Source organism: Rana temporaria, chromosome 4 (genome assembly GCF_905171775.1).
Source record: "Rana temporaria chromosome 4, aRanTem1.1, whole genome shotgun sequence".
In the NCBI taxonomy this organism is placed as follows: domain Eukaryota; kingdom Metazoa; phylum Chordata; class Amphibia; order Anura; family Ranidae; genus Rana; species Rana temporaria.
In genome coordinates, this window is record NC_053492.1 from 340,748,788 (window position 1) to 340,775,360 (window position 26,573).

The 26,573-nt window shown below is 45.2% G+C and overlaps 1 protein-coding gene across 1 annotated transcript in view; it reads left to right on the forward strand.

Annotated features, from left to right (window-relative positions):
• Positions 1 to 26,573, forward strand: part of DHX57 (DExH-box helicase 57) — a 208,133-nt gene that overhangs the window by 78,282 nt on the left and 103,278 nt on the right. The window contains exons 12-16 of the mRNA XM_040350769.1: positions 5,334 to 5,551; positions 8,615 to 8,731; positions 9,900 to 9,996; positions 10,071 to 10,244; positions 15,820 to 16,020. Of these exons, the coding sequence (XP_040206703.1) occupies positions 5,334 to 5,551; positions 8,615 to 8,731; positions 9,900 to 9,996; positions 10,071 to 10,244; positions 15,820 to 16,020 (807 nt within the window). The remainder of the gene's footprint in view (positions 1 to 5,333; positions 5,552 to 8,614; positions 8,732 to 9,899; positions 9,997 to 10,070; positions 10,245 to 15,819; positions 16,021 to 26,573) is intronic.

The window sequence follows — 26,573 nt, forward strand, 5'->3', positions numbered from 1 at the left end:
CTCTTTCCCTTACCTCATCCTTCGATTTTGCTTTTAAATGTCCTTATTTCTTCTGAGAAATCCTCACTTCCTGTTCTTCTGTCTGTAACTCAACACCGTAATGCGAGGCTTTCTCCCTGTGTGGAGAAAGCCTCTTGAGGAGGGAGGGGGCGAGCAGGAGGGTCAGGACACTCTCTACTTTGCAGATAGAGAAAGGAGCTGTGTGTTAGTGGGTGTCCTGACACTCCTGCTCACCCCTCAAGAGGCTTTCTCCACACCAGGGAGAAAGCCTTGCATTACGGTGTTGAGTTACAGATAGAAGAACAGGAAGTGAGCATTTCTCAGAAGAAATAAGGACATTTAAAAGCAAAATCGAAGGATGAGGTAAGTGAAGGAGGACTGCACTAAGGTAAAGGAAGCTATTTAGGGAAAAACATTTTTTCCTTTACAACCCCTTTAAGCTGTTACTCGTAGGTTCCTTTTTACCTTAGTGAAGATTCTGAATTTTTCCCCCGGGAGTCCTCTTGACTAGGGACCCAATTCTTGAGAGACTAGCTACAGTACTAGACTAGACTAAACATTTTGAGTAGGGTTGTCCCGATACCACTTTTTTAGGACCGAGTACAAGTACCGATACTTTTTTTCAAGTAGTCGCCGATACCGAATACCGATACTTTTTTTAAATGTCATGTGACCGTTTTCAAACCACAATACAGACTAAGGATATTTTCTTTAGAATTATGAAGAACTGGTACATCATGGTGTGGGGCTGTTTTTTAGCATACGGTACTGGAAAACTACATATCATTGAAGGAGTGATCACTGCCAGTGCCACCTATCAGTGCAGCTCATCGGTGCCAGTGCCCAAAAGTGCAGCTAGCCAGTGCCACCTATCAGTGCAGATCAGTGCCCATTAGTGCATCAGTGCAGGGAGGCAGCTTATTAGTGCATCTCATCAGTGCCACCCAATCAATGCCAGTGCCACCTATCAGTGCCATCCATTTATGAGTGCCATTCAATCAATGCCAGTGCCACCTATCAGTGCCATCCAATGGCACTGCAGCTGACTGGACATGTGGATTTATTATATAGCGGTCGTCGGCCGGCCGCCGGGCCGTGGTGAGAGAATTAAGTTTGGGCCTATATTATGATGGGGGCCTGGAGCTGCAGCTCCATCAGCCCCACGGTTAATCCGGCCCTGCCTCTATGCACCGCTCGATTTCACAAAAAAAAAAATAAAATAAAGTATTCTATTTTGGTATCGGGAGTATTTGCACGAGTACGAGTACTAGCGCAAATACTCGGTATCGGTCCCGATACCGATACTGGTATCGGTATCGGGACAACCCTAATTTTGAGCTTGCTTTGTATCCCTTTCCAGTCTTCTGCAGATCAACAGATCGTATATGTCTTCAGAGAGCTCTTTTTTGAAAGACACAGTTCATGTCAGCCGTTGCTTCTTAGGAACATCAATCTTAAAATATCTGAGTGTCTTTTATCAATTAAAGTATCTCTAAATCACACCTCCAAGTTCATTTAAATATTTAGACTCCAAACTACTGACTCAAATTCTCTTTTGTTGAAGTAATTGGTCTATGAGTTTGCCTACTTTTTCCTCCAGCATTGTAAATGTTTAACCACTTCAGCTCTGGAAGATTTACCCACTTCAAGACCAGGCAATTTTTTTCCTATTTGGCAATGCACTACTTTAAGTGGTGATTACGCCGTCATGCAATGCTGTATCCAAATAACATTTATTTATATATATATATATATATATATATATATATATATATATATATATATATATATATATATATATATATATATATATATATATATATATATATATATATATATATATATATATATATATATATATATATATATATATATATATATATATATATATATATAATTTTATTTTTATTTTTTCACAAATAGCTTTCTTTTGGTGGTATTTGATCACCACTGTGTTTTTTATTTTTTGTGATATAAACAAAAAAATCCCCCAAATTTTGAAAAAAAATAAAAAAAATAAACACAATATTTTCTTAAAACATATCCAGTAAGAAAAATTGAAAAATCAAATTTCTTCATACATTTTGGCCAAAATGTATTCTGCCAAACGTGTTAGATAAAAATCCCAATAAGTGTATATTGATTGTCTGCGTGAAAGATAGAAAGATATAGCGCCTACAAGCTATAGTGTGTGTGTGTGTATGTGTGTGTATATATATATATATATATATATATATATATATATATATAATATTATATTATATATACTGTATTATAATCTTAGTTTTATTTATAAAAAAAAAAAAAAATGTAGCTAATGGTTCTCTTTGCAGGGATGAGAAACTGACAGTTCGTTCCCTCTGTACAGAGCTCTATGTCTCTGTGTTTACCAACACAGAGCTCTGGGCTGTGATGATTAACCGGTCACAGGAGTGAATCATTGGCTGGGACTTTTTGACAAGCTCCCGCTGTGTGAAATCAAAGCGTGAGCCGGGGGGGGGTGGCCGCACGTCTGCAGTACATTGCTGGATGGACGGGAAGCAGTTAATATGTGTTTAATAATGACAGGAGAAATTAGATTTGTTTGTGTGTTATCAGCTTAAAGTGTATGTTCAACTTTACAGAAAATATGTAAGGTGAACTGGACCCCATTACCCCCCCCCCAGTTCCACTAACCTGGAGTCCAGCAACATGACCCCCCCCCCCCCCTGCACTGACAACTTGTATTGCCGCTGTACCGGTCCAGGGATTTGAAATCCGCCATGGCTTTCTCTCCTCTTCGCCCGCAGTGACAGGACCCCATGTGACGGCACTGACCAATTAAAATTATCCTAATGTACGTTTTTGGAGATTAAGCTGCGGGGATTTCAAAACCCGTACTTGTGAGGCGGCGACCCAGTGAGACTGGCGGGATGGGGTAAGGAAGGGTATCCTGTGTAAGTTCTCCTGACAGATTTTTCTGTAAAGGTGAACGTGTCCTTCTAAACACATTGGGCCAGATTCAGAAAGGACTTATGACAACGTATCCCCAGATACGCCGTCGTAAGTCCAAATGTGCGCTGTCGTATCTATGCGCTTATTCAGGAAATCAGATACGCCTGAATTTTGGCAAGATACGACCGACGTAAGTCTCCTTACGCCTTCGTATCTTGGGTGCATATTTTCGCTGGCCGCTAGGGGCGCTTCCGTAGATTTACGCATCAAATATGTAAATGAGCTAGATACGCCGATTCACAAACATACTTGCGCCTGTCGCATTAAGCTACGCCGTTTGCGTAAGGCGTACGTCCGGCGTAACTTTACCCCTGGTATATGAGGCGCAGCCAATGCTAAGGTATGGACGACGGAACAGCCGTCGGATTTTACGTCGTTTACGTAAGTCGTACGTGAATGGGGCTGGGCGTAGGTTACGTTCACGTCATAGGCATTGAGCCGGCGTATGTTAGGGAGTAAATTCTACGTGATTCTGAGCATGCGTGTGCATTCGCCGTTCGGCGCTTCATTTACATGGGGTCACGATTCATTTTAATACAACACGCCCACTACCTGCCTACTTTGAATTACGCAGACTTACGCCGGCCCATTTACGTTACGCCGGCGCACATATGGGAGCAAGTGCTTTGTGAATACAGTACTTACCTCTCAATGTTACGACGGCGTATCGCATATGAGATGCGCTACGCCTATCTAAAGATGCGCCGATCTCTCTGAATCTGGCCCATTGTGTTTGTCTATTGTTGTGCCTTAGATAATTTTCTGGAAATTACTGCAGAAAAACTGTTAATTTCAGGGGGTTCACATACTTTTTTTTGTCATTTTACATTTTGAACTTGATAAATGCCCAACATCTCTGTTTATCTAATGTCAGGAGGGCGGCTATAATGATTATTAAAGAAACTGTAAAGTGTAAAAATGCAGAATGTCAGTGGCATATATGCCATCAGCTTGATTTTAATTTTTTTTATGATGTTTAAGTAAATAATGAACACAGCTGGGACAAATATTTGCATTTTAGGCTAAAACAATCACCCTGTGGCAGAATAATTTTAAGCATATTGCTTGGATTATGGCCACAGTTCTTATTGTTTAAACACGTCCTAAACTGACACTACACTTTGTCCTGTGCACACTCCCTATCCTCCACCGATGCACCCCCGAGCAGTGCTCTTATTTCTGGTCACATGCTCCGCTCAATGCATGCTACAATTCCTATAGGGCTAAATACGTCTGCAGGTAGATGTGTAGTCCAGCGGCGGCCCATCCATTAGGGGCGCACAGGCTCCACACCCCCATCCATGTGTCCAGCTCCCTAATCTACATGCAGGGTGCCCGACGCATGGATTCTAATGGGGGGGGTTTAAGCACCTGATTAGAGCCAGAGGCTCTAATAGGCTTCAAAATATGGGGTGAGGAATATGGGGTCGTGAGACCCGTTCCCTGATCAGCCAAAAGGAGAAGCGATCTTCTTGGCCAAGGGGGAGAAGCAGGGGAAGACCGACTGACCCACCAGCAGCCACAGTCAGACTCCAGGGATAGCTCACCATCCAGCATTCAAGTCAGCCACCCAGCACTCCCGGCTCTGACAGGGAAGGGAGGAGGGGAGATCAGAGTCATCCCGGGCAACACATCTGCCTCCTAAGGTGAGGAGGCCACCCGTCTCCCACGACATGAGGGGGTGTTCCCCGCATAGTCTTCCACGGGGGATGGTTTTAAGTCCACTCTTCCAACCCCTTTAATTATCGAGCACCAGCCGCCACTGGTGTAGTCTATGTCAGGAGAGTGCAGACGGGACACGGAGAACGAACGTAGCCACCCTATAACTGGAAGCCTAACAGCAGAAAAAGCTTGCATTTGAAAGCTGAACCAAAGAAAAAGAGAATTGTATAGACATATTGCATTTTTTTATTTAATAAAATGTGAGTTTAGCGTCACTTTAATCAAATTATTCGACAATGAGGTTGTTTCGATGTCCTGATCGTATCATAATACCTAAAACATTCCTGGCATTCTTTTAAACACTCTTTTTCACAGTGATTTTGTAAAATTCTGTATTGTGTATGATAAAATTGGACATTTTTTTTTCAGTTCGATTTTTTTTTTTTTTTCTTGCAATATGTAAAAAAGTGTTCTATGAAAAATGATCATAATTTTAGTGTTAATTTTGAATAAAAAAAGCCAGTATGTGTTGCACCACCTAAAAAAACCAAAACATTTATGAATATCAAAAGAGATGGATGCCAAATGTATTTGCTAAGGACTTCATTCTTGATGACAGAACCCATCCATGTTCTGTATGTGTAAGATTTTGTATATTTCCACCAAACTTTTTTCAGGTATGTTCTGGACGATAGAAGCCCATACCATCGCTCCTCCAGGCAGTCATCGATAAGGGATACCTCCAAGCAGAAGAAAGGGAGGAGCTACGAAGAGATTATGGGAGAATTGGAATATGAAATTAATGATACGCTAAAGATACAGGAATCAAGGGCTGTAAAGGATAATGTGCCAGACCAACAACTGAGCTTCAATGAGCTATCTGCCCGTTACAATGGTAACATTAATAAATACATTTCTATCAAGTAATAATGGGCTAATGAAACACAAAATGTTTATATATTATTATAGTGCTAGCATATTTATTTTATGCAGCTGTTATTTACAATGGTTTGGCCATACTGCTGCTTTATAAATGGGTTCCTGTGATTTTAAAGCGGTATTAAACCCAAAACCGAAAATGTAATATATTGCAAATTACTAATCATTAAATGCAGCAGCTGCATTCGTTTTTCTTTGTTTGTTTTTTTTTAGGCTATTGGGTGTAAACTGCTTTAAGTCTAAGGCCGCGGATCCGCGGATCGGTTTCAGCGGATAGATCCGCTGGTGTGTACGATCCAGCGGATATTTATCCGCGGATATATTTCGGGCCGACCGATTTCCAGCGGATAAAAATTTCTTAGCATGCTAAGAAATCTATCCGCTGGAATCGGCTCCAGCGGATCGATCCGGTGGTCTGTACAGACTCACCGGATCGATCCGTCCGAACACATCCCCCGCATGCGTCGTAATGATTCGACGCATGCGTGGATATCCTTATATGACAGCGTCGCGCACGTCGCTGCGTCATCACCGCGGCGACGGCGCGACACGTCACCACGGACGGAATTTCGCGGGGATTTTGATCACCTGGTTAGTACAACCAGGAGATCAAAATCCGCCACAGGATTTATCCGCGGATACGGTCCGGAGGACCGTTTCCGCGGATAAATCCTCGTGTGTACCCGGCATCAGATGACTAAATCAAGTGGTAGAGTTATTTTAGGTCTCCTTAAACATAACTTCATCATGTGCATTTAGTATTTATTAAGAGGTGTGCCACTGCTGACCTTGTGTCATAAAGTCTAGCTGACTGGCTGTTTCTGACTTTAATATTTCTGAGTCACAGACCCGGAAGAAACATGCAGGAAATGAAGGTCAAGATTCAGTTTCTTGATACTTGTTCCAGGTCCGTAGCTCAAAATGGAATTTAAAGCCAAAATGCTAACATGCCAACCAGGAAACTGGCTTTTACAAAAGGATAGGTTATGAATAGCGGCATCTAGAACAGGGGTCCTCAAACTACGGCCACAGAGGACATTTAACCGGCCCACCGCACCCTGACATGCACGGCAGGTTGTAACACAGCAGTCCCGCTGTGTCACGGAGCTCACAGTGTTAACAGTTCGGTCACGCTGTGATAAATGTCCCGCCCTCCTCCTGATCTAGACTAGCTTGTGTGATAGAGCCAGTGTTCTGTCTATCACACGAGCTGGTCTAGGAGGAGGAGGGCGGGACTTTTATCACAGCGCGCCCGAACTGTTAACAACACTGTGAGCTTCGTGACACAGCGGGACCGTGACACATCAGCAGTTTGGCACAGTAAGGAGTAAGGCTGTGAGGGGCTTACGATGGTGAGGTGAGGGGGGGGGGCTTGCGATGGTGAGGGGGGTTGCAATGAGGGCCTGATAAAGATGTAATGATGATGATGATGGTGGGGGGGGGGGCTTGCAATGGTGAGGGGGGGTTGCAATGAGGGGCTGATAAAGATGTAATGATGATGATGATGATGATGCTGGGGGGGGGGGGGCTTGCGATGGTGAGGGGGGTTGCAATGAGGGGCTGATAAAGATGTAATGATGATGATGGTGGGGGGGGCTTGCAATGGTGGGGGGGTTGCAATGAGGGGCTGATAAAGATGTAATGATGATGGTGGGGGGGGGGCTTGCAATGGTGAGGGGGGTTGCAATGAGGGGCTGATGATGATGGTGGGGGGGGCTTGCAATGAGGGGCTTGCGATGGTGAGGGGGGTTGCTATGAGGGGCTGATGGTGAGGGGGGGGCTTGCAATGGTGAGGGGGGGTTGCAATGAGGGGCTGATCAAGATGTAATGATGATGATGGTGGGGGGGGGGGGCTTGCAATGAGGGGCTTGCAATGGTGAGGGGGGTTGCAATGAGGGGCTGATAAAGATGTAATGATGGTGGGGGGGGGGCTTGCGATGGTGAGGGGGGTTGCAATGAGGGGCTGATAAAGATGTAATGATGATGTTGGGGGGGGGCTTGCAATGAGGGGCTTGCGATAGTGAGGGGGGTTGCAATGAGGGGCTGATGGTAAGGGGGGGGCTTGCAATGAGGGGCTTGCGATGGTGAGGGGGGTTGCAACGAGGGGCTGATGATGTTATGATGATGGGGGGGGGCTTGCAATGATCTTGATCGGCTTGCAATTAATGATTGTGAGGGGGGGCTTGCAATGAGGGGCTTACAATGATGATGGCGAGGGGGGGGGGGCTTGCAATGAGGGGCTGGTGATGATGATGGTGAGGTGGGGTGGGGGGGACTTGCAGTGATCATGATCGGTTTGCAATTAATGATTGTGAGGGGGGCTTGCAATGAGGGGCTTACAATGATGATGGTGAAGGGGGGGGGAGGTTGCAATGATCGTGAGCATAGGAATTTGTTCATAGTTTTTTTTATAGTCTGGCCCTCTAACAGTCTGAGGGACAGTGAACCGTCCCCCTTGATCTAGAATCTCTCATAGCAGTTTTTTTTAATCAAATAGAAAATGAAAAACAAATACATTTTTCTTGACTGTGCTAACTAGGTGATTTATGTTCATGTTATTTAAACTGGTCACTAGATAAAGTGGTCACTGAGTCCTTAAGTGAAGGAGAATCTCTCCAGTGGGACCTAGCCCTATTTTGGCTGGAGTTACAGGCTCATTATCTTACTTATTTTTTTTATAAGCTAAACATTTGAAATACATGCACAGGACAGTTGCAAAAGGGCAATTACTTTCTACATTCAGGTCTAATTCTCTGCCTGGAAGTCACAGGTGCAGCTCACTGCCAGCAGCCTGTCAAAATCAGTGACAAGCTAAAATATGCAGCGGCCATATGCCAATATAAGCACTGTCAAACTGTGCTTGGGTATGGGAGGTATGCTTGCCCCTGAATGCTGTACAGCCCTCTTGTGTTTGTATGCATGCAACCCTAACACAGTAATGTAATCCCAGCTGTTTGTGAATTTTAAAAGCTTTCATAAAAGGTAAAAAGGAATTGAATTATATCTGTTTTCATCACAGGTGTCAGCAAATCTGTTATTAAAACACTTTCTACCATGGATTTGGATAAAATTAATCTGGAGTTGATTGAAGCTTTGCTGGAATGGATAGTTAATGGAGACCACTCCTACCCATCAGGTTGGTAGATATCAAGCCGCAAGTAAATTAAGACTGTCCAGTAATACTAGATACATCCAAGGGGATGCAGATATCTAACAACTAAGGTTTAGTTTACCTTTTTCACAGATTTAAGGTTGTGTACCATGCATTATTGTTGTCAATTGCCTAGTTAATGTATGCGCTAGAAGTTAAAGTGATTATGAAGTCTCTCTCTTTGTTATTAAAAAAATAAATAAAAAAAAACATATTATACTTGCCTGCTCTGTGCAGTGGATTTGCACAAGCCTGGATCCTCCTCGTCTCGGGTCCCTCTTTGGTGCTCCTGGCCCCTACCTCCTGTCGAGTGCAGGGACACCCTGCTTTTAAGTCCACCATTGTGGGATGGATAAGGATTCTAATCACCAGAGCTTACATTCCAACAAATCTCCTCGGCTTTTGACATGCCCATCCACCAGATCTGTGGAAGTTTTTCTGCACCAATCCTCTGTAGCCCAGCTGTGTAAGGCTGCCCCATGGTCCTCTGTTAATGTTTGGGCGGAAGTCCAATTTTCTGCTGAGTCCGGTTTCACTTGCATAGTTCTTGCAGCAGCACTTTGAAGTTTTGATCTGTTGACCCTTCTTATTGGTCTGTTGGCACAGTTCTGTTTGCCTAGTTGCTCACCCTTCCCATTCATTGTTTGGGGGTATTGCAGGGTCTCTGAATACTTTGCATGTGTTCTATATTGCACAATTGAGTTAAGAGGAATTTTGACTTACCCGTAAATTCCATATCTTGGAGTACAGTACAGGACATGGGTTACACTCTTCTATTGGTTACTTTGCATTGCTTGCTATGAATCTGAGGACTCAGAGTGGATAGTGCTTGCCATTGTCCAATCCCCTGAGGGTAGGCGTCTATATCCTAGGGTTATTGAATACTTTGCCTGTGTCCTGTACTGTACACAAAGATATGGACTTTGCAGGTAAGTCTAAATTCCCCTTTTTCTTACTTTGCAGTGTTTAAGAGATAAAAAAAGAGCAGTGTGCACATATTGAATATAAGTACTATTTTTTGTTAAGTTTTATATGTTCTAAGATACACTGTAATGATTTGACAAATAACATGTTTATTATAATGTATTACTCCCTATATAGTTTTTTTTTGTTGTTGATTTTTTTTTATTTTTTTTTTTTATTTTTTTCCTAGGTGCTGTTTTAGTATTTTTGCCTGGTCTGGCAGAAATCAAAATGTTGTATGAACAACTACAATCGAATGCCTTGTTTAGCAATCGACGCAGCAAGCGGTATGTTCATCTGTATACTTAATAGACATTTATGTGTGATAAAAATAAATACACCTATTTTTATTTTTCTGCAGATGTGTGATCTACCCATTACATTCATCTTTATCAAATGAAGAGCAGCAGTCTGTATTTGTTAAACCACCACCAGGGGTTACAAAGATAATAATTTCCACCAATATTGCAGAAACCTCTATCACGATTGATGATATTGTGTATGTGATTGACTCAGGCAAAATGAGGGAGAAGAGGTAATAAAATTACACAACACTACATATAATTTTTCACATTTCTGTATTTATTCAGTATAAATGTTTCTTAAAAACAATATAAAGTAGAACTCCAGATTCAGCCAAAAAAACATTCTATGTCTGCATGACCATGCCGACATATAATGTAAATATATGCAATACATGCAAATATATTTTAATAAAAATTAAATTGTACTAAGAAAGTCCTCAAATTTCCTCAAAATTTTAATTCTAGGACAGAACTCTGCAACTGATCAGCAGTTCCAATTTTATCAGAAATAGGAATGATATTTCACCATTGCCAAAAGAGGCTGTGTTCTTAGAACATTTGAGGAAAGTCTGCGGAGCTTTAAAAACACACTCCCCTGTCCCTTCGTCGTTTATTTTATTGTTCCCCCCTTTTTTTTTTTTTTATTGTTTATTTATATCAGGAATGAGGCCTGCATGGACCGCAGCAGACCCATTCTGCTGGCGGTGTATTCAATAGGCTATAAACAAGAGATTGCGTGTGTGGCATCACGCAAGAATCAGTAGAGTTCCTCCAGTGTTGTGAGAGGTTGGCTGCTGTCAGTGGGGGGCCGTATGATATTAAGGAAGTGTCGCAACTGAAGCAATCTCAGGAAGTCTAAGCGGAATGGGCCTGTAGGGTCAGAGAGTTCCGTGATTGTTTTCCAACGTCCCCCAGAGCTAGTGGGAGGCTTGGCATAGGCCTGCATCGCTCAGACCCCGGAAGACCGCATCATGTGGTCCCGGTATAAACTGGGGGTTCCCCAGCATAGGGTATGGGGGGGAGTTTTGAGAGGAGAGGGATTTCTGGGAGATGATCGGGCATATATCCGTATTGAGTTGCCCATCAATGGGTGGCATTTGATTTCTGCGGGAAGGGCCATGTGGCACCATGGGGCTCTACCAAGAGGAACTATACTTTGCGCTTGCTCTAGTTGAGTCCATAATTTTGGTCTCGTGGTGTCGGCACCAGTCTATCAGCCTTCCTAAGTGTACTGCCTGGTAGTAGGCACGAATATCCGTCAGTGCAAGCCCTCCGTGCTGTTTAGGGAGGATGAGTAATTTTTTGGTAAGCCGGGGCCTTTTCCAGGCCCATATAAACTCTGTGAATGTTTTTTTTGCAGTTGATTAAAGTAGGTAGCAGGTATGTGGATAGGTAATGCTTGCATAAGGCAAAGGAATTTAGGGAGGCTAGACATTTTTAGTATGTTGCCGCGGCCGAGCCAGAAATGCAAGCCTGTGTGCCATTGGTTAAGTAGCGTTTGAATTGCTTTCAGAAGGGGTGAGAAGTTAAGGTCATAAAGTCGTGTGAGTGTTTGGGGCTGTGCATGCCCAGGTATTTCAAGGCTGTACTAGTCCATTTCAGTTTAAAGCTGGATTGGAGGTGCATAAGTTGTGTTTGTGGTATCCCCACTCCCATCGCCTCCAACTTGGCAAATTCCCTCAGCAGGTTTGGGAGAGATATATTAGGTTTCGTGAGTGAAAACATCAGGTCCTTTGCGTAGGCTGACACCTTATGTTGGGTTTAATTTATCACAACTCCGGTGATGTTTGGGTTTAGTCTCACATGGCACAGAAAGGGTTCTAGGGATAGTGCAAAGAGAAGGGGCATGAGCGGGCACCCCTGTCTCGTCCCGTTTGTGATTGGGAATGAACTCTGACCCTTGCCGTCGGTGTTGTGTATGCCGCCAAGATCCAACTCGGCATATTACTGCCTAGGCCCACGTGACGCAGTGTTGCAAACATAAAGACCCAATTTACTTGGTCGGAACGCTTTCTCAGCGTCGGTGCCTATAAAGACACACAGTGTTTTGTCAGGTTGGCCAAATATAGCAGGTTCAGGACTTTAGTGGTGTTGGCCCTCGCTTCTCTGGTCGGGACAAAGCCCACCTGGTCTAGGTGTATCAGTTGGGGCAGGTGTTGTTGCAGTCTGGAAGCTATTATCTTACTGAATAATTTAAGGTCAGTGTTAAGTAAGGATATTGGTCGGTAGCTCCTGCATTGAGCTGGGTCCTTACCTTCCTTGGGATGACTGATATTTGGGCCTGTAATGTAGAGTTATGCAATGTACTCTCTTTACTGAGGTCGTTAAGAAGTTTAACTAGGTGATTGCCTAAAGATGGGAGTAGTATCTTATAATACTGAATAGTTAGGCTGTCAGACCCAGGGGCCTTCCCTGCTTTGGTGTTCCCTATCGCCCATTGGAACTCCGGTAGCGTAATGGGATCTTCTAGTAGGTCACGCGTCTCAGTTGGCAAGGTGGGCATTAGTGAGGTGGCAATGTAGTCTGCCAAACGGTCTGTGAGGGGTTGCGTCGTGGTCAGATTGTAAAGAGACTCATCATATGATTTAAATTCTAGGGTAATTTGTTGGGGTAGGGATGCTTTTTGCCCCGTAGGGGAAAATACGTGTGGTATGTAGGACGCTAGTTTCTGAGTACGTAGTGACTGTGCTACAAATCGTCCGCATTTATTACCCGATTCGTATATCTTTTGCGGCAAATTTGGAGCGGTGCCTTTGCTTTAAACTGGAGAAGCTCGTGTGATTTGCATATGTACACAGTCAAGCTCATCTCCCAGTGGGCAGGTGGGGGTCTGTTTATGGCTAGCTTCCAAAACATGTAGCTTGCTAAGGAGGGAGGTTAGTTGTGCAGTCCTTTGCTTTTCATTGTTGCTCTGTGCTTTATAAGCTCTCCGCGAATCACCGCCTTGTGCGCCCCCCACACCAGTCCTGTGTCACTGTCAGTGAAGTCGTTAGTATGAAAGTAGTGTGCAATTTCTTTGATCACGTCTGCCAGCACCTCTGGGTCTAGTAGTAGGCTCTCATTGAGCCTCTATGGCTTCCTTTGTCCCTTTTATAGAAGTCCGCCAGAGCGTACCTGAGTGTGACCGAAGTGTGGTCCAACCAGGCGATGGAGCCTATAGTGGTGTCTTTGATTGCCTACAGTTGGTTGTGTGGAATCAGGAAGTAATCTATGCGCAAGTATGTGTGGTGGGGTCTGGAGTAAAATGTGTAATCCTGTTCGCCCGGGTGGAAAAGTCGCCACGCATCCATTAGCTCTGCAGTATATAGAGCTGAATGGATTGCTTTACGTGCACTTCTTGGGATGGAAGACGGTCCTGTCGAAGGTATCTGTGTTCGGGAACAGGGGGATATTGAGGTCTCCTCCTACAATGAGCTGGCCCACTGAATATTTCTGGAGCTGTTCTAAGTGTTTTTTGATGAAGGTGTCTTGTTGACTATTTGGTGCGTAGGGGTTTGCAATGGTCACCTTTACGCCACCAATCAGACCCTTAAAGGGGTTGTAAAGGTTTGTTTTTTTATTTATAAATAGGTTCCTTTAAGCCAGTGCATTGTTGGTCCACTTACCTTTTCCTTTATTTTACCTTGTTTTTTTTCTTTGTTTGAATTTCTCACTTCCTGTTTCTCCTCAGTAAGCTTTCCACCATCATTTGAGCTGTGGAAAGTCAGTGAGAACAGCTTACTGAACAGCCCACTGAGGAGGAACAGGAAGTGAGAAATTCAGACAAAGAAAACAAGGAAACTATTTTTTAGAAGGGAAATCAAAGGAAAAGGTAAATGAACCAACAATGCACTAGCTTAAAGGAACCTATTTGGAAAATAAAAAACAAACCTTTACAACCCCTTTAAGCAATAAAAATCTTCCCGCCAGGTCTGTTCTCATATCCACCAGGACCAAGGGAGTCTAGCCAAGATCAGGATGGAGACCCCTCTGATTTGGCTTCCGAATAGGTAGAGTGATATACTGTTGGGTAGAATCTATTTTTAAGGACAGGGAAAAGGTGTTTTTCCCGAAAATGTGTCTCTTGTAGCAGGACAATGTCCGCTTTCATGCGTTTCATATCATTTAACAACATCCGTCTCTTTTCATGGATGTTAAGTCCCTTCGCATTGTGGATTGTCCACTTGCCACGTCATCTGACCACCTCACCTGGCCACATCATCTGCCACATCACCTTGCCACGTCACCTGCCACAAGTTGTGGATTGTCCACTTGCCACATCACCTGCCACAAGTTGTGGAGTGTCCACTTGCCCACCTCACCTGGCCATGTCCTCTGGCCACCTCACCTGCCACGTCACCTGCCACTTCACCTGCCACAAGTTGTGGATTGTCCACTTGCCACATCACCTGCCACAAGTTGTGGATTGTCCACTGGCCACGTCACCTGGCCATGTCACCTGCCACAAGTTGTGGATGGTCCACTTGCCATGTCACCTGACCACGTCACCTGCCACAAGTTGTGGAATGTCCGTGAGGGAGTGCAGCTCCGTTCTCACCTCTTTGGATATCTTTGCTATGCGCTTCTTCTATGCGCAGGATCAGGGCCTCAATGTCCACCCACGTGGGTAGGGCCTGTAGCATGGTGCAGAGATCTTCATCTAAGCGCCTTTGGCTCTGCGAAGGGCCGTCCATGTCGGGCCGGAAGGCAACAGGGGTTTCCATAAGGATGTCTGGCTCTGGCCTTCCGGGTCACACGTGGTGCTACTACAATGGCACCCGGTGAGGTTCTCAGAGTATCTCTGAAGTAGTGCTGGATTCCGGGCTGGGAGGTCTGGAGTCGGGTCGCCGATCTTGTCCTGTATCCTTTAGGGGTGCTCATGCCGTGCTCACATGGGGTAAATGGTATCTCTGGTGGCCGTTTTGGGTCGGGTTAAGCCAGGAGCTCCTTCAGTGCGCGTCTTTACCCGGCCATTGCTAAGCACGCCCCTATTTCTCTGCTTTTATCTATGGAAGGTGCCAAGGTTGTTACACAGGCTGAACTTCAACTGTGTCTGCCTTTGTTCATATCCATTTTATGATTTATTGAAGGGAATAGTGGTTTTACACAAGAAAAATAAAGATGTTGCGCTTCTTTTTAGCTCACAGGAAGTAACAAGGTCGCTGCATTTCTGGCAAGATCAACAGTTATTTCCTGCAATGTATAAACTGTTTAATTTAGATATGCTTGAATATGTATTATCTAAGTGTTATAAAGTCATTTGATTTAAATATTGTATTTTATCTTTGGTATCTGGTATTGGTTAACCTGATGAAAACTATTGCAATTAAGATTTGTGGAGAAAATAAAATCTCTATTCTAGTGCCCCAGGAAAGCAATTTCATATTGTTTCCTCAGGAAATCTTGATCAAGGATGATGATGATGTTTCATTTTTTATACATTGACATATTTTTTTTGTCCGGATATTACATGTAGCTAGCTGGTACCAGTTGGCCTTGTTTTTTTTTGTGTGTGTGTGTGTGCCTGTGAGTCTTTTGTTGCTTTTGCCTACTCCTCAATTGGACTGCTTTTGGACATCCCAAGTATATCTGAATCCGTGTTCCCCAATGAATGAGAGAGAGAATTTTCTTACTTGGTATAAAATCCTTTTCTAATATTTTTTAAAAACACATGGGCCCCACTCCTCAGGGAGGGATGCTGGAAGTGGGAGGGTTTTTAATGGTCTGGTCACTGAGTTATTTTATTTTATTTTTTGCCAAGTGAAATTCAAGAAATGTATTTTAAACTAACTGCAAAAATCCAATTTTTGCACTGGTCTTTTCTAGATATGATCCATCAAAAAGTATGGAGAGCCTTGAGGAAACATGGGTATCTAAAGCGAATGCCATTCAGAGAAAAGGAAGAGCTGGGCGCGTGGCCTCAGGTGTATGCTTTCACCTGTTCACAAGCCATCACCATCACCATCAGCTTCTAGATCAGCAGCCGCCAGAGATCCATCGTATTCCACTGGAGCAGCTATGTTTAAGGTATATGCTATATTTGTAATATTTTTTACTGAAATATTTGTGCTTGAATTTCAAATGCTCTTATGGAAATGCCAACTGACATCTGCTTTATCTAAAGCAACCCGATTACTCATACTAGGTCACTGATTCACCTAGTAGTAAAGTCAGACAGACAGGCCGTTTGCATTTAGGAGGTCAGAAATGGCAGTAAGGTATTTTTCTAATAAAGTTATTAAAGTAGAACTAAAGCTAGGTTCAAATTTGTGCATTCCAGGAATACACGCAAAATTGCCTGCATTCCCACAATGCACAAAAAAACACCTTTTGCAGGTCGGCAGTGGTGCTGTTTATTCTTAATGGCACTTCAACACACCTTGTACCATGCATTTTGGTGAAGTGTGCGTTTAAAAGAGGGTCATGCCCTTCTTTCGTGTGATTTTTCATATATAGGGCAGCCCATAGCAATCAATTGGTTATCCTTAACGCGGCACACAAAAACGCATGCACACCATCGCACCTGCATAGCTGCACATTATGGCAGGCTTACTCCCCAGTATGTCCTACTCCACAAATGTGAGGTTCTGTGCTTCCCTTCATCTTTCACATCTACTTCCCTGCTCATCTTCTCCAAAAACTCGTAGACGACAATGAATTAACCTTTTAGTTTCCTATTGTTACATGGCAGCATATGGGCTGATATGTTGGTCAAGTGTGTCCATCATGAGAAATATGTGTGTCAACCCCTTGCTAAGATGAATATTATATACAATATGCATATACACACTCTTTATTTTACAAACTTCATGGGCTTTCTAAAGAGCGCAGTCTTTCTTTTGAAACACTACTGACTGTCTAAAACATGTTATTTTTGGGGTTGGGCCGTGGTCAGGACAGGTGCCATCAGAGCTCCTGATGTCCTCCAGCAAACTAGCCAATAAAATAATAGCCCTCCCGGTATGAGTACCACAAGAAGGGGGAAGGAAAAATAAAAGCGCACAGCAGCAGTGACATTTCAGCCAGTGATACAGAGCTACTTTCCAGGGACCAGATCCGCCAGCCTACGGAACCGTACCAAGGGGCTCAGTCTGCCTCCTATTCGGATACTGTAATGGCTGCTTTACCAGCATCGACTCCCGTAGTGGCTACAGAAATTATCTGTGCTTCTACACAGGAGCAGAGACAGCAAGTTGATGTACTGTTGCCTACCGTAGAGGGAGATATCAAGCCCTTAAAGCTCTCCTCCAGGCGTTACCTACCCCTGCTGATATGGAGACGCTGATCCTTCGCATGGAGGAGATGCATCGTAAAGGACTTTCAAGCTATCCAGGTAGAGGTACAATCATTGGCGGAAAGGGTCTCTACTGGAGAAACAGCATCAGCCCTGTTGGAGAGGAGAGTGGCTCAGCTGGAGCAGACAGAGGATCAGCAATCTGTACAGGCTCTTACATTACAGCTGCCCCTGGAACAGCTTGAGGACCGGAGCCGTAGCAACAATCTACGGCTGAGGGGGGTCCCAGAAGATACAGGTGAGGAGACATTACAATCCATAGTATTGAAAATATGCCAGCAACTGGCGCTATCGGTGGCCCCCCAGGACCTCAAGTTTGAGAGGGTTCATAGAGTGCTGGGTCCACAGATTTAAAAAGACCTAGAGACATTGTATGCTGTATGCTTCACTATACACATAGAGAGATTATTCTTCGCAAGGCGTGGAGGATGGGAAAGATTGTTTTCAATGGATCTCCTATAAAAAATATCAGATATATTGAGGAATACTTTGCAAAGGAGAGCATTGCTATGTCCATTACTAGACAAGATAAGGCAACTGGGGGAGCACATATCGGTGGGGGTACCCCATCTCGTTAACCATAAGGAAAGGCCCCTCATCTTTTTTCTTGTCTAGCCCAGCAGACTTACCTTGACTGTTTTCCTTTTTGGAAACGGAGGCAATTCCCATCACCAATTGGCTAAAATCCCGGGACAAATACTGCGAAGGCCTGCTGAACTAAGGAGGCCAGACCCGGAATCTCAAGGATTAAAAGAGGAAGAAAATAGTATAATTGGGCTGCATCCCAGAACGGACGGGTTCACCGTACAATACTATAAATGCTATTTGAAATATTAGGCCCACGCTTGATTAATCTATTTAGTTTGATCGATCTGGATCTTCATTCGCTAGGGATACTCTGGGAGCCCACATCGCTGTGATATACAAAGAGGTAAGGACCCTACCTTGTGCGGTAGCTATAGGCCTATCTCACTTTTGAACGTAGACCATAAGCTCTATAACCAGGGATATGCATTAGCGGACCTCCAGCTGTTGCAGAACTACAAGTTCCATGAGGCATAGCAAGGACTCTGACAGCCACAAGCATGACATCCAAAGGCAGAGGCATGATGGGAATTGTAGTTTTGCAACATCTGGAGGTCCGCTAATTGCATATCCCTGCTCTATACTAAATCTGGCTACCCAGCTGTCAACCCATTTACAAAAATGAATCCACTTAGATCAGGTTGGATTCATCCCGCCACGTGAAGCGAGGAACAGCACTTCTAAAGTGCTGAACCTACTTCACGTGACCAAATCAATGAAAATTCCATGTGTCTTCTTAAATACGGATGCGGAAAAAGCATTTGACCGAGTAAGTTGGCCATTTATGCTCTCCGTATTCGGACATATTGACTTGAGGAGGTGATGATGAGCCGGATAGCCAAGATATATTTAAATCCGACCACACAGATTAAGGTGAATGGGTGCTCTCAGAGTCTTTTTATAATTACGAATGGTACCAGGCAGGGATGCCCACTGTCCCCTTTTTTATGCCCTTACCTTGGAGCCTTTTCTCTCTATGATCGGGATATACAAGGGGTGACAGTGGGTAATACACAACATAAGGTCTCGGCCTATGCCGATGACCTATTATTTTCTTTAACGAATCCAGCAGTATCTCTACCAAATCTCCTTAAACAATTTGATTTATATGGTGCCTTATCAAACTTGAAAATCTATTTCTCTAAATCAGAGGTGATGGGGGTTGCACTGCAAGTACGAACTCTAACACAAGTCCGAGCAGGCTTCCACTTTAAGTGGACTACACTTGCCCTGAATTATCTAGGCACAAAAATGCCAGCAGCTCTAACCCGTACTTATGAGCTTAATTTTTCACCATTACTTACAGAGTCCAGACTGCTATTAGATAAGTGGCACACTAATTTACATTCTTGAATCATAAGGTGTAATTTCTTTCTCGTACATCACGGGACACAGAGCAGCATATTCATTACTATGTGGGTTATATGGAGTACCTTCAGGTGATGGACACTGGCAATCTCAAACAGGAAGTGCCCCTCCCTATATAACCCCCTCCCATAGGAGGAGTACCTCAGTTTTTTCGCCAGTGTCTTAGGTGTTGGTCATGGTTTAGCTTACCTCCACATCCTTGGGATTAAGGTGGCCTAACCGGTTCTGTCCAAAGGCCCAGTGCTAAAGTGGTCAGCAACCGGACCCCAAACCATTGGGGTGTAGCCCATAATGCTTTCTGTTTAGAGAGCTGGACCCTGGGCCCAGAACTTAGAAACCTTTGGGGGCCTAATGTTTCTGTTGCCAGAGTGCTATATGGGCCCAGGACAGTGGATCCTTCATAGGAACCCAGGGCCTGAAGGTCTAGACGCCACCCACGGAGATGGGGGAAGATTGGACCTCTTGCTGTGCAAAAGTCCTGCGGCATGGAGCAGGTAAGTATTGGGGGAGCTTGCGGAACTTGGTTCTTAGCGGGTTCCCTACAGGGGGTGCACAGGGGGGACATGCCTGGGTATGCTCTGCATTGGCAAGGAATCACTATGTCTATGACAGAGACAGGATGATTCAAACTTTTTCCCCAGTAAGATGTGACCTCCCTGGTAAGTGTTGCTTAGCTGGGCTGCTGGCGCTAGGTGTGGGATCTCTGTGAGAGGGGAGCCTTTTTCCCATGCTAAAAAGGAGGTCTGTGACCTACCTAAAGGGCTTACCTGCCTGGGTGCCTGCGCTGCTCCGTCCTCCATGTGTGATGGCCCCCGCCGACGGGCGCGCGCGTGCCCGAGATATAAACGATTTTCGCGCCGTTTTCGTGGTGGGGGTGCGTCCCTGTGGGCGGCGAATCACAAATAAAGGAAGGGGAGGCCCTTCCATTAGCTGCCAATACCTCAGTATCATCCTGAGCTAGAGCAGAGGAGGACACAGAGCGGAGCACGCCGAGGACACCCGGTGGCGAAAGGAAGGATTGCAGCCTTTTCTAAGGACTGTCAAACCTACAGATAGGTTTTCTTTTCCTTTTTCTCAGCAGATGGCTATTGGCAATACTTAGTGGGAGACAGAGTGGTTTCTTTTCCTCTTCAAAAAAAAAAAAAAAAGAAAAAGAGAAGAAGGGAAAGAACTGCTGATCTCCCTTCTCAGTTTGGGCGTTAGTCTCTATCGCTCCCAAACCGACAGATCCCCTTAGCTACGTCTGTGGCTGGGTGATAGCAGGTGTACCTCGGTATTGTACCATGGCTTCTGGGTCAGAGGGTACAAAGGGTGGGGATTCCCCCGCAAAATCCGAGGGCTCAGACACGGCTATGCCGCTGCTCTCCCCACAGGACATATCAGGGCACGCCTTGATGGGACCTGGGGGATCTGGTGCTGGGGCTGATCCAGGTCAGTCCAACCCCGGCTTTGTCACTGAGAGGGTTCTTGCTGTTTTCTTTAGGTGAACTAGAGAAAAGAAGGGCAAAAAGGATAGCTAAGGCTATATCGGGTAGAAAGCGGACTAGGTCTCCGTCACCCGAGCAAGAAGCCTCAGACACAGAGATCCTTTCCCTAGGGGAATTGGATAGACTTGACGCTTTGGACCAGGCGGTTCAGAGATCGAGGATCTGGATACTGAGGGGTCTGGTTCAGCCTCCCAAGGGGAAAGTTGTGGGTTCAGGCCTTAACGGACATGGTCCATGAGGCATTTAAGTTACCCATACCAGAACCTCAAGTATCGGCGGTTTCAGCTTTAGGCTCATTAAGAACGCCTCAAAGCAACGCAGTTTTCCCGATCCATCCTCTAGTCGAGGAGGTCATGTTTCAGGATTGGATTAAGCCAGATAGTCTTTTTACCACCTAAAAAATTCTCTGTTTTATATCCTATGGAGGAGATATTCTTCAAAAGGTGGGCGCCCCCGGCGGTGGACGCAGCCATCTCCTATGTGAACAATCTTTAACTTGTCCGGTGGAAAACGTACAGGTGTTTAAGGATCCGGTTGATAAACGCTTGGAAACATTACTGAAAGCCTCCTTTACTTCAGAGGGGCGATAGTTCAGCCCGCTGTGGCTGCTATTGGAATTACCCAAGCATTATCAGATAAGACTAAGCAAATGCTTAAACTTATCCCTGCCCAGCAGGCAGAGGAATTTTCGGATATACCGAGGGCTATACGCTTTACGGTGGATGCTATCAAGGACTCCATCCAGCAGGCATCACGTTTATCCTTATTTCTAATCCATATGAGAAAGCTCTTATGGTTGAAGAGTTGGGAGGCTGAGCCCCCATGCAAAAAACTCCTGGTAGGGTTTCCCTTCCATGGAGGACGACTCTTCGGAGAAGATCTGGATAGATATATTCAGACTATATCAAGCGGCAAAAGCACTCTCTTGCCAGTCAAGAAGAAAGCCCGAGGGCCCGCGTTTAAGCACCAGCCCTCCCCGGGACAGGGGCCCTCTAATACCAGACAGTATCGACGGCCTCCTGCAAGATCAGGCTTTAACAATAAGCCACAAGGCCAAGCCACTGGGGGCAAGAAGTAGTGGTACCGCAAGCCTGCGAAGCCAGCCCCCAAGTCGGCCTTATGAAGGGGCGCCCCCACCCACGATGGTGGGGGGAAGGCTACGTCTCTTTGCAGAAGTTTGGGAAGCCAGCATTCCCGACTGCTGGGTACGGTCTTCCGTGGCCACGGGCTACAAACTAGAATTTTCAAAATTCCCTCCTCCTCATTACCAGGAGTCAAGAGTACCAGGCGACCCTATGAAGAGAGCCGCATTGATGGCGGCATTGAATCATCTACTATACCAGAAGGTGATAGTAGAAGTACCAGTCCGGGAACAGGGATTGGGGTTCTACTCCAACCTGTTTATCATCCCAAAGCCCAACGGCGATGTCAGGCCAATTTTGGACTTAAAGGGAGTAAATGCGTACTTAAAGGTCCGCTCATTCCGGATGGAAACTATTCGGTCAGCTGTCGCCGTGCTCCAGAAGGACGACTTCATGGCATCCATAGACATAAAGGATGCTTCCTTCATGTGCCAATTTTTCAGCCACATCAAGTATTTCTACGCTTCGCGGTGGCTCAGCGTCATTTCCAATTTGTGGCGCTCCCCGTCGGGTTGGCTACGGCCCCCCGGGTATTCACGAAGGTCCTAGCCCCAATCCTAGCCAATCTAAGGTCCCAAGGGGTCACGGTCCTGGCTTACCTGGACGACCTCTTGGTCGTAGACCACTCGTTTCCTGGCCTGGAACGAGCAGTCGCCCTCACGGTTCAGTACCTCGAGAGGTTCGGCTGGGTCCTAAATCGAGACAAGTCAGCATTCCTGCCCACAAGGCAGCTGGAATATCTCGGCATGAGATTGGATACAGAACAACAAAAGGTGTTCCTACCCCTATTAAAGGTCAAGGCCATCAAGGAGCTAATACAAATAGTTCTAAGAAGGAGAAGGCCAACTGTTCGCCTATGTATGCGACTACTAGGCAAGATGGTGGCCACATTCGAGGCGGTTCCGTACGCTCAGAGCCACACTCGCATCCTGCAGGCAGCCATCCTGTCAGCATGGAGCAAGAGGCCTCAGGCCTTAGAGATTCCTTTGCCACTCTCACCAAGAGTCCGGCAAAGTCTATCTTGGTGGTTAAACCCTCAGAATCTCCTGAAGGGAAAGACGTTCAGTCCTGTGACCTGGAAAATAGTAACCACAGACGCCAGCCTGATTGGCTGGGGAGCAATGTTGGATGGTTGCACTCGCCAGGGCACTTGGGCAGCGGCAGAGAAGCAGTTGCCCATCAATATCTTGGAGCTCAGAGCTGCTCGACTAGCCCTCAGGGCTTGGACGTCCAAACTGCAGGGGTTCCCGGTGAGAATACAATCGGACAATGCCACGGCGGTGGCATACATAAATCACCAAGGGGGAACCAAGAGTCAAGCCGCTCAGAGAAGTGAGCTTGATTTTCTTGTGGGCAGAAGCCCATGTGCCCTGCATATCGCTATATTCATTCCCGGAGTGGACAACCTACAGGCGGACTTCTTAAGTCGCCAGACTCTGTTGCCGGGGGAGTGGTCTCTGCATCCACAGGTCTTTCAGACACTCTGCCAGAAATGGGGAGTGCCGGACGTGGATATCATGGCATCGAGACTGAACAAGAAGCTAGACAGGTTCATGTCCCGCACAAGGGATCCCAGGGCCTGCGGAACCGATGCGTTAGTTTGCCCTTGGCATCAGTTCAAACTTCTTTATGCATTTCCCCCGCTCCAGTTACTACCCCGCCTGCTGCGCAGGATCAGGGTGGAGCACATACCAGTTATCCTGGTAGCTCCAGCATGGCCCAGAAGGGCATGGTATTCACTAATCCTGAAGATGGTAGTGGGAGACCCTTGGACTCTTCCTCTACGGCCAGACCTGCTATCGCAAGGTCCGATCCTCCACCCTGCCTTACGGCATCTAAATTTGACGGCCTGGAGGCTGAATCCCTGATTCTCAGGGGTAGAGGTCTGTCTCAGAAGGTAATCTCTACCCTAATCAGAGCCAGGAAACCGGTCTCTAGGGTGATTTATTACAGGGTCTGGAAGGCCTATGTAGGCTGGTGTGAGTCCAAGCGGTGGCTTTCTCGCAAATTTACCATCGATAGAGTATTAAGTTTTCTCCAGCTAGGAGTGGATAAAGGACTGGCATTAAGCACAATCAAAGGACAGATTTCAGCTTTGTCAGTGTGGTTTCAGCGGCCGCTGGCCACCCACTCGCTAGTTAAGACCTTCATTCAAGGGGTCTTATGTATTAATCCTCCAGTTAAATCCCCACTTTGTCCGTGGGATTTAAATCTTGTTCTGTCGAGTTTACAGAAACAACCTTTTGAGCCGTTGGCTGAAATTCCTTTGGTTTTACTGACAAGGAAGTTAGTATTTTTGGTTGCCATGGTTTCCGCCAGGAGAGTATCGGAACTGGCAGCCTTATCCTGTAAGGAACCATATCTTATTTTACATAAGGACAAGGTCGTTCTCCGCCCTCATCCTTCCTTCCTACCGAAGGTTATATCCAGTTTTCATCTAAACCAGGATTTGGTATTACCATCCTTCTTCCCTAAACCTACTTCCAGAAAGGAAGGGTTGCTGCATACCTTGGATATTGTTAGGGCCATGAAGGCCTATCTTAAGGCTACAGAGAAGATCCGGAAAACAGATGTGTTGTTCATTTTACCGGATGGGCCCAAGAAGGGGCAGGCAGCTGCAAAATCCACCATCTCAAGGTGGATTAAACAGTTAATCACTCAAGCCTACGGCTTGAAGGGGTTGCCTCCTCCGTTATCATTAAAGGCTCATTCTACTAGGGCCATGGGCGCCTCCTGGGCAGCACACCACCAGATCTCTATGGCTCAAGTTTGCAAGGCGGCAACCTGGTCTTCTGTCCACACGTTTACAAAATTCTACCAGTTGGACGTAAGAAGGAATACTGATACAGCCTTTGGGCAGGCAGTGCTGCAGGCTGCAGTTTGAGACCCTCGATTTCCGGGGGCTCCCTTTTGAGTAAAATTTAAAATTTAAAATTATTTTTTCTCAACTAAGTTGGATTTATTATGATTTGAGTATATCTCTAAATTAAATCCTTTTGTCTTGGGAAGATGTTCTCCCTCCCCTCATTGTAAGCATTGCTTTGGGACATCCCACATAGTAATGAATATGCTGCTCTGTGTCCCGTGATGTACGAGAAAGAAAAAGGGATTTTTAATACAGCTTACCTGTAAAATCCTTTTCTTGGAGTACATCACGGGACACAGAGCTCCCACCCCTCTTTTGGGGACCATTTTGGGAGGCATACTGCTTGCTACAAAACTGAGGTACTCCTCCTATGGGAGGGGGTTATATAGGGAGGGGCACTTCCTGTTTGAGATTGCCAGTGTCCATCACCTGAAGGTACTCCATATAACCCACATAGTAATGAATATGCTGCTCTGTGTCCCGTGATGTACTCCAAGAAAAGGATTTTACAGGTAAGCTGTATTAAAAATCCCTTTTTAATAAAGATGTGCATTTTGCCAAAAATGTTATATTTATTTCAGGCCCGACTGATACAGATACTGCTTTCTTATTTTAAGCAGGTGCAGGCATTGTTTACAAGGTTTGTCTGGGCGCATAAGAAACCACGTCTTTCACGCACCTTATTAACCCTACCAAAACAACATGGTGGCTTGGCGTTGCCAGATGTTAAAAGATATTACCAAGCAGTTCAACTTGGTAGAGTAATCGATTTGGCAACGCCATAGTGACCTGAAGTTGTAGGTGCAAGTAGAACAGTGACAATCCCCAATACCTTTGAGGAGGGCGCTCTGGTGCTGGGATTTTGTGCCGTCAGATCTAAGATCTCATCCCTTGATAGGGAATACTTTGAAACATTGCCTACAGGCTATTATATATGTGGGAACAAACGACAAAGACTTCTCCACTGCCCCCGATAATTGGGAACCCCAAATTTATACCAGGCAATTTTTGACTATGGGAGACTGAGCCAACTATTGCTTCATAGTTTGTGACAGGAGATAGATTGCCTACTATGGAGGAGCTGACTAATCCCAGGGGCCCCTACCAACTTCCGTTCTGGAATGTAGCCCAATTATACTATTTTCTTCAGACTATACCAGACCCACAGGCATATACGAGACAATTGACCAAATTTGAGGAGCATTGCTCGGGAACAGAACCATTGTCTCACGTCCTCTTGGAGATAAGTTTATAAGTTACTTAACTCCCCTAGGGAGCAACCAGAACTGGCCTGTGTGTTAAAATGGAGTACAGATCTACATTGCACATTCACTGATTTACAAATTCTAAATATGATTTGAGCTTTCCAATAAATCTTCAATCTTTACCAAAATACAGGAAACAAATTATAATATATTTACAAGATGGTATATGACACCTAGTCGACTTCATGCTATCTTTCTAGATGCGGCAGAGCATTACTGGCGATGTGGTACAGATAGAGGGACGATTCTGCATATATTTTGGACGTGTCCCAAGTTGACTTCTTTCTGGACAATGGTTCAAACAATTTCCCAGAAATTTTACTAATTCCGAATGATCCAGCGTTTTTTTTATTACATATTACCACTATCCCAACGAAAACATATAAAAAATCTGTCCTATGTCATTTACTAAATGCAGCTAAATCCTGTATACCTTTGATGTGGAAACAGCAGAATCTACCGACTATAGCATTATGGCTGAGGAAGGTGGAAGACATTAGAAAGATGGAGGACCTGGGGGCGTGGTCTGGAGCTGCATGGAGTAGGACGTGCTGGGTGAGAGCTCCGCTCGAG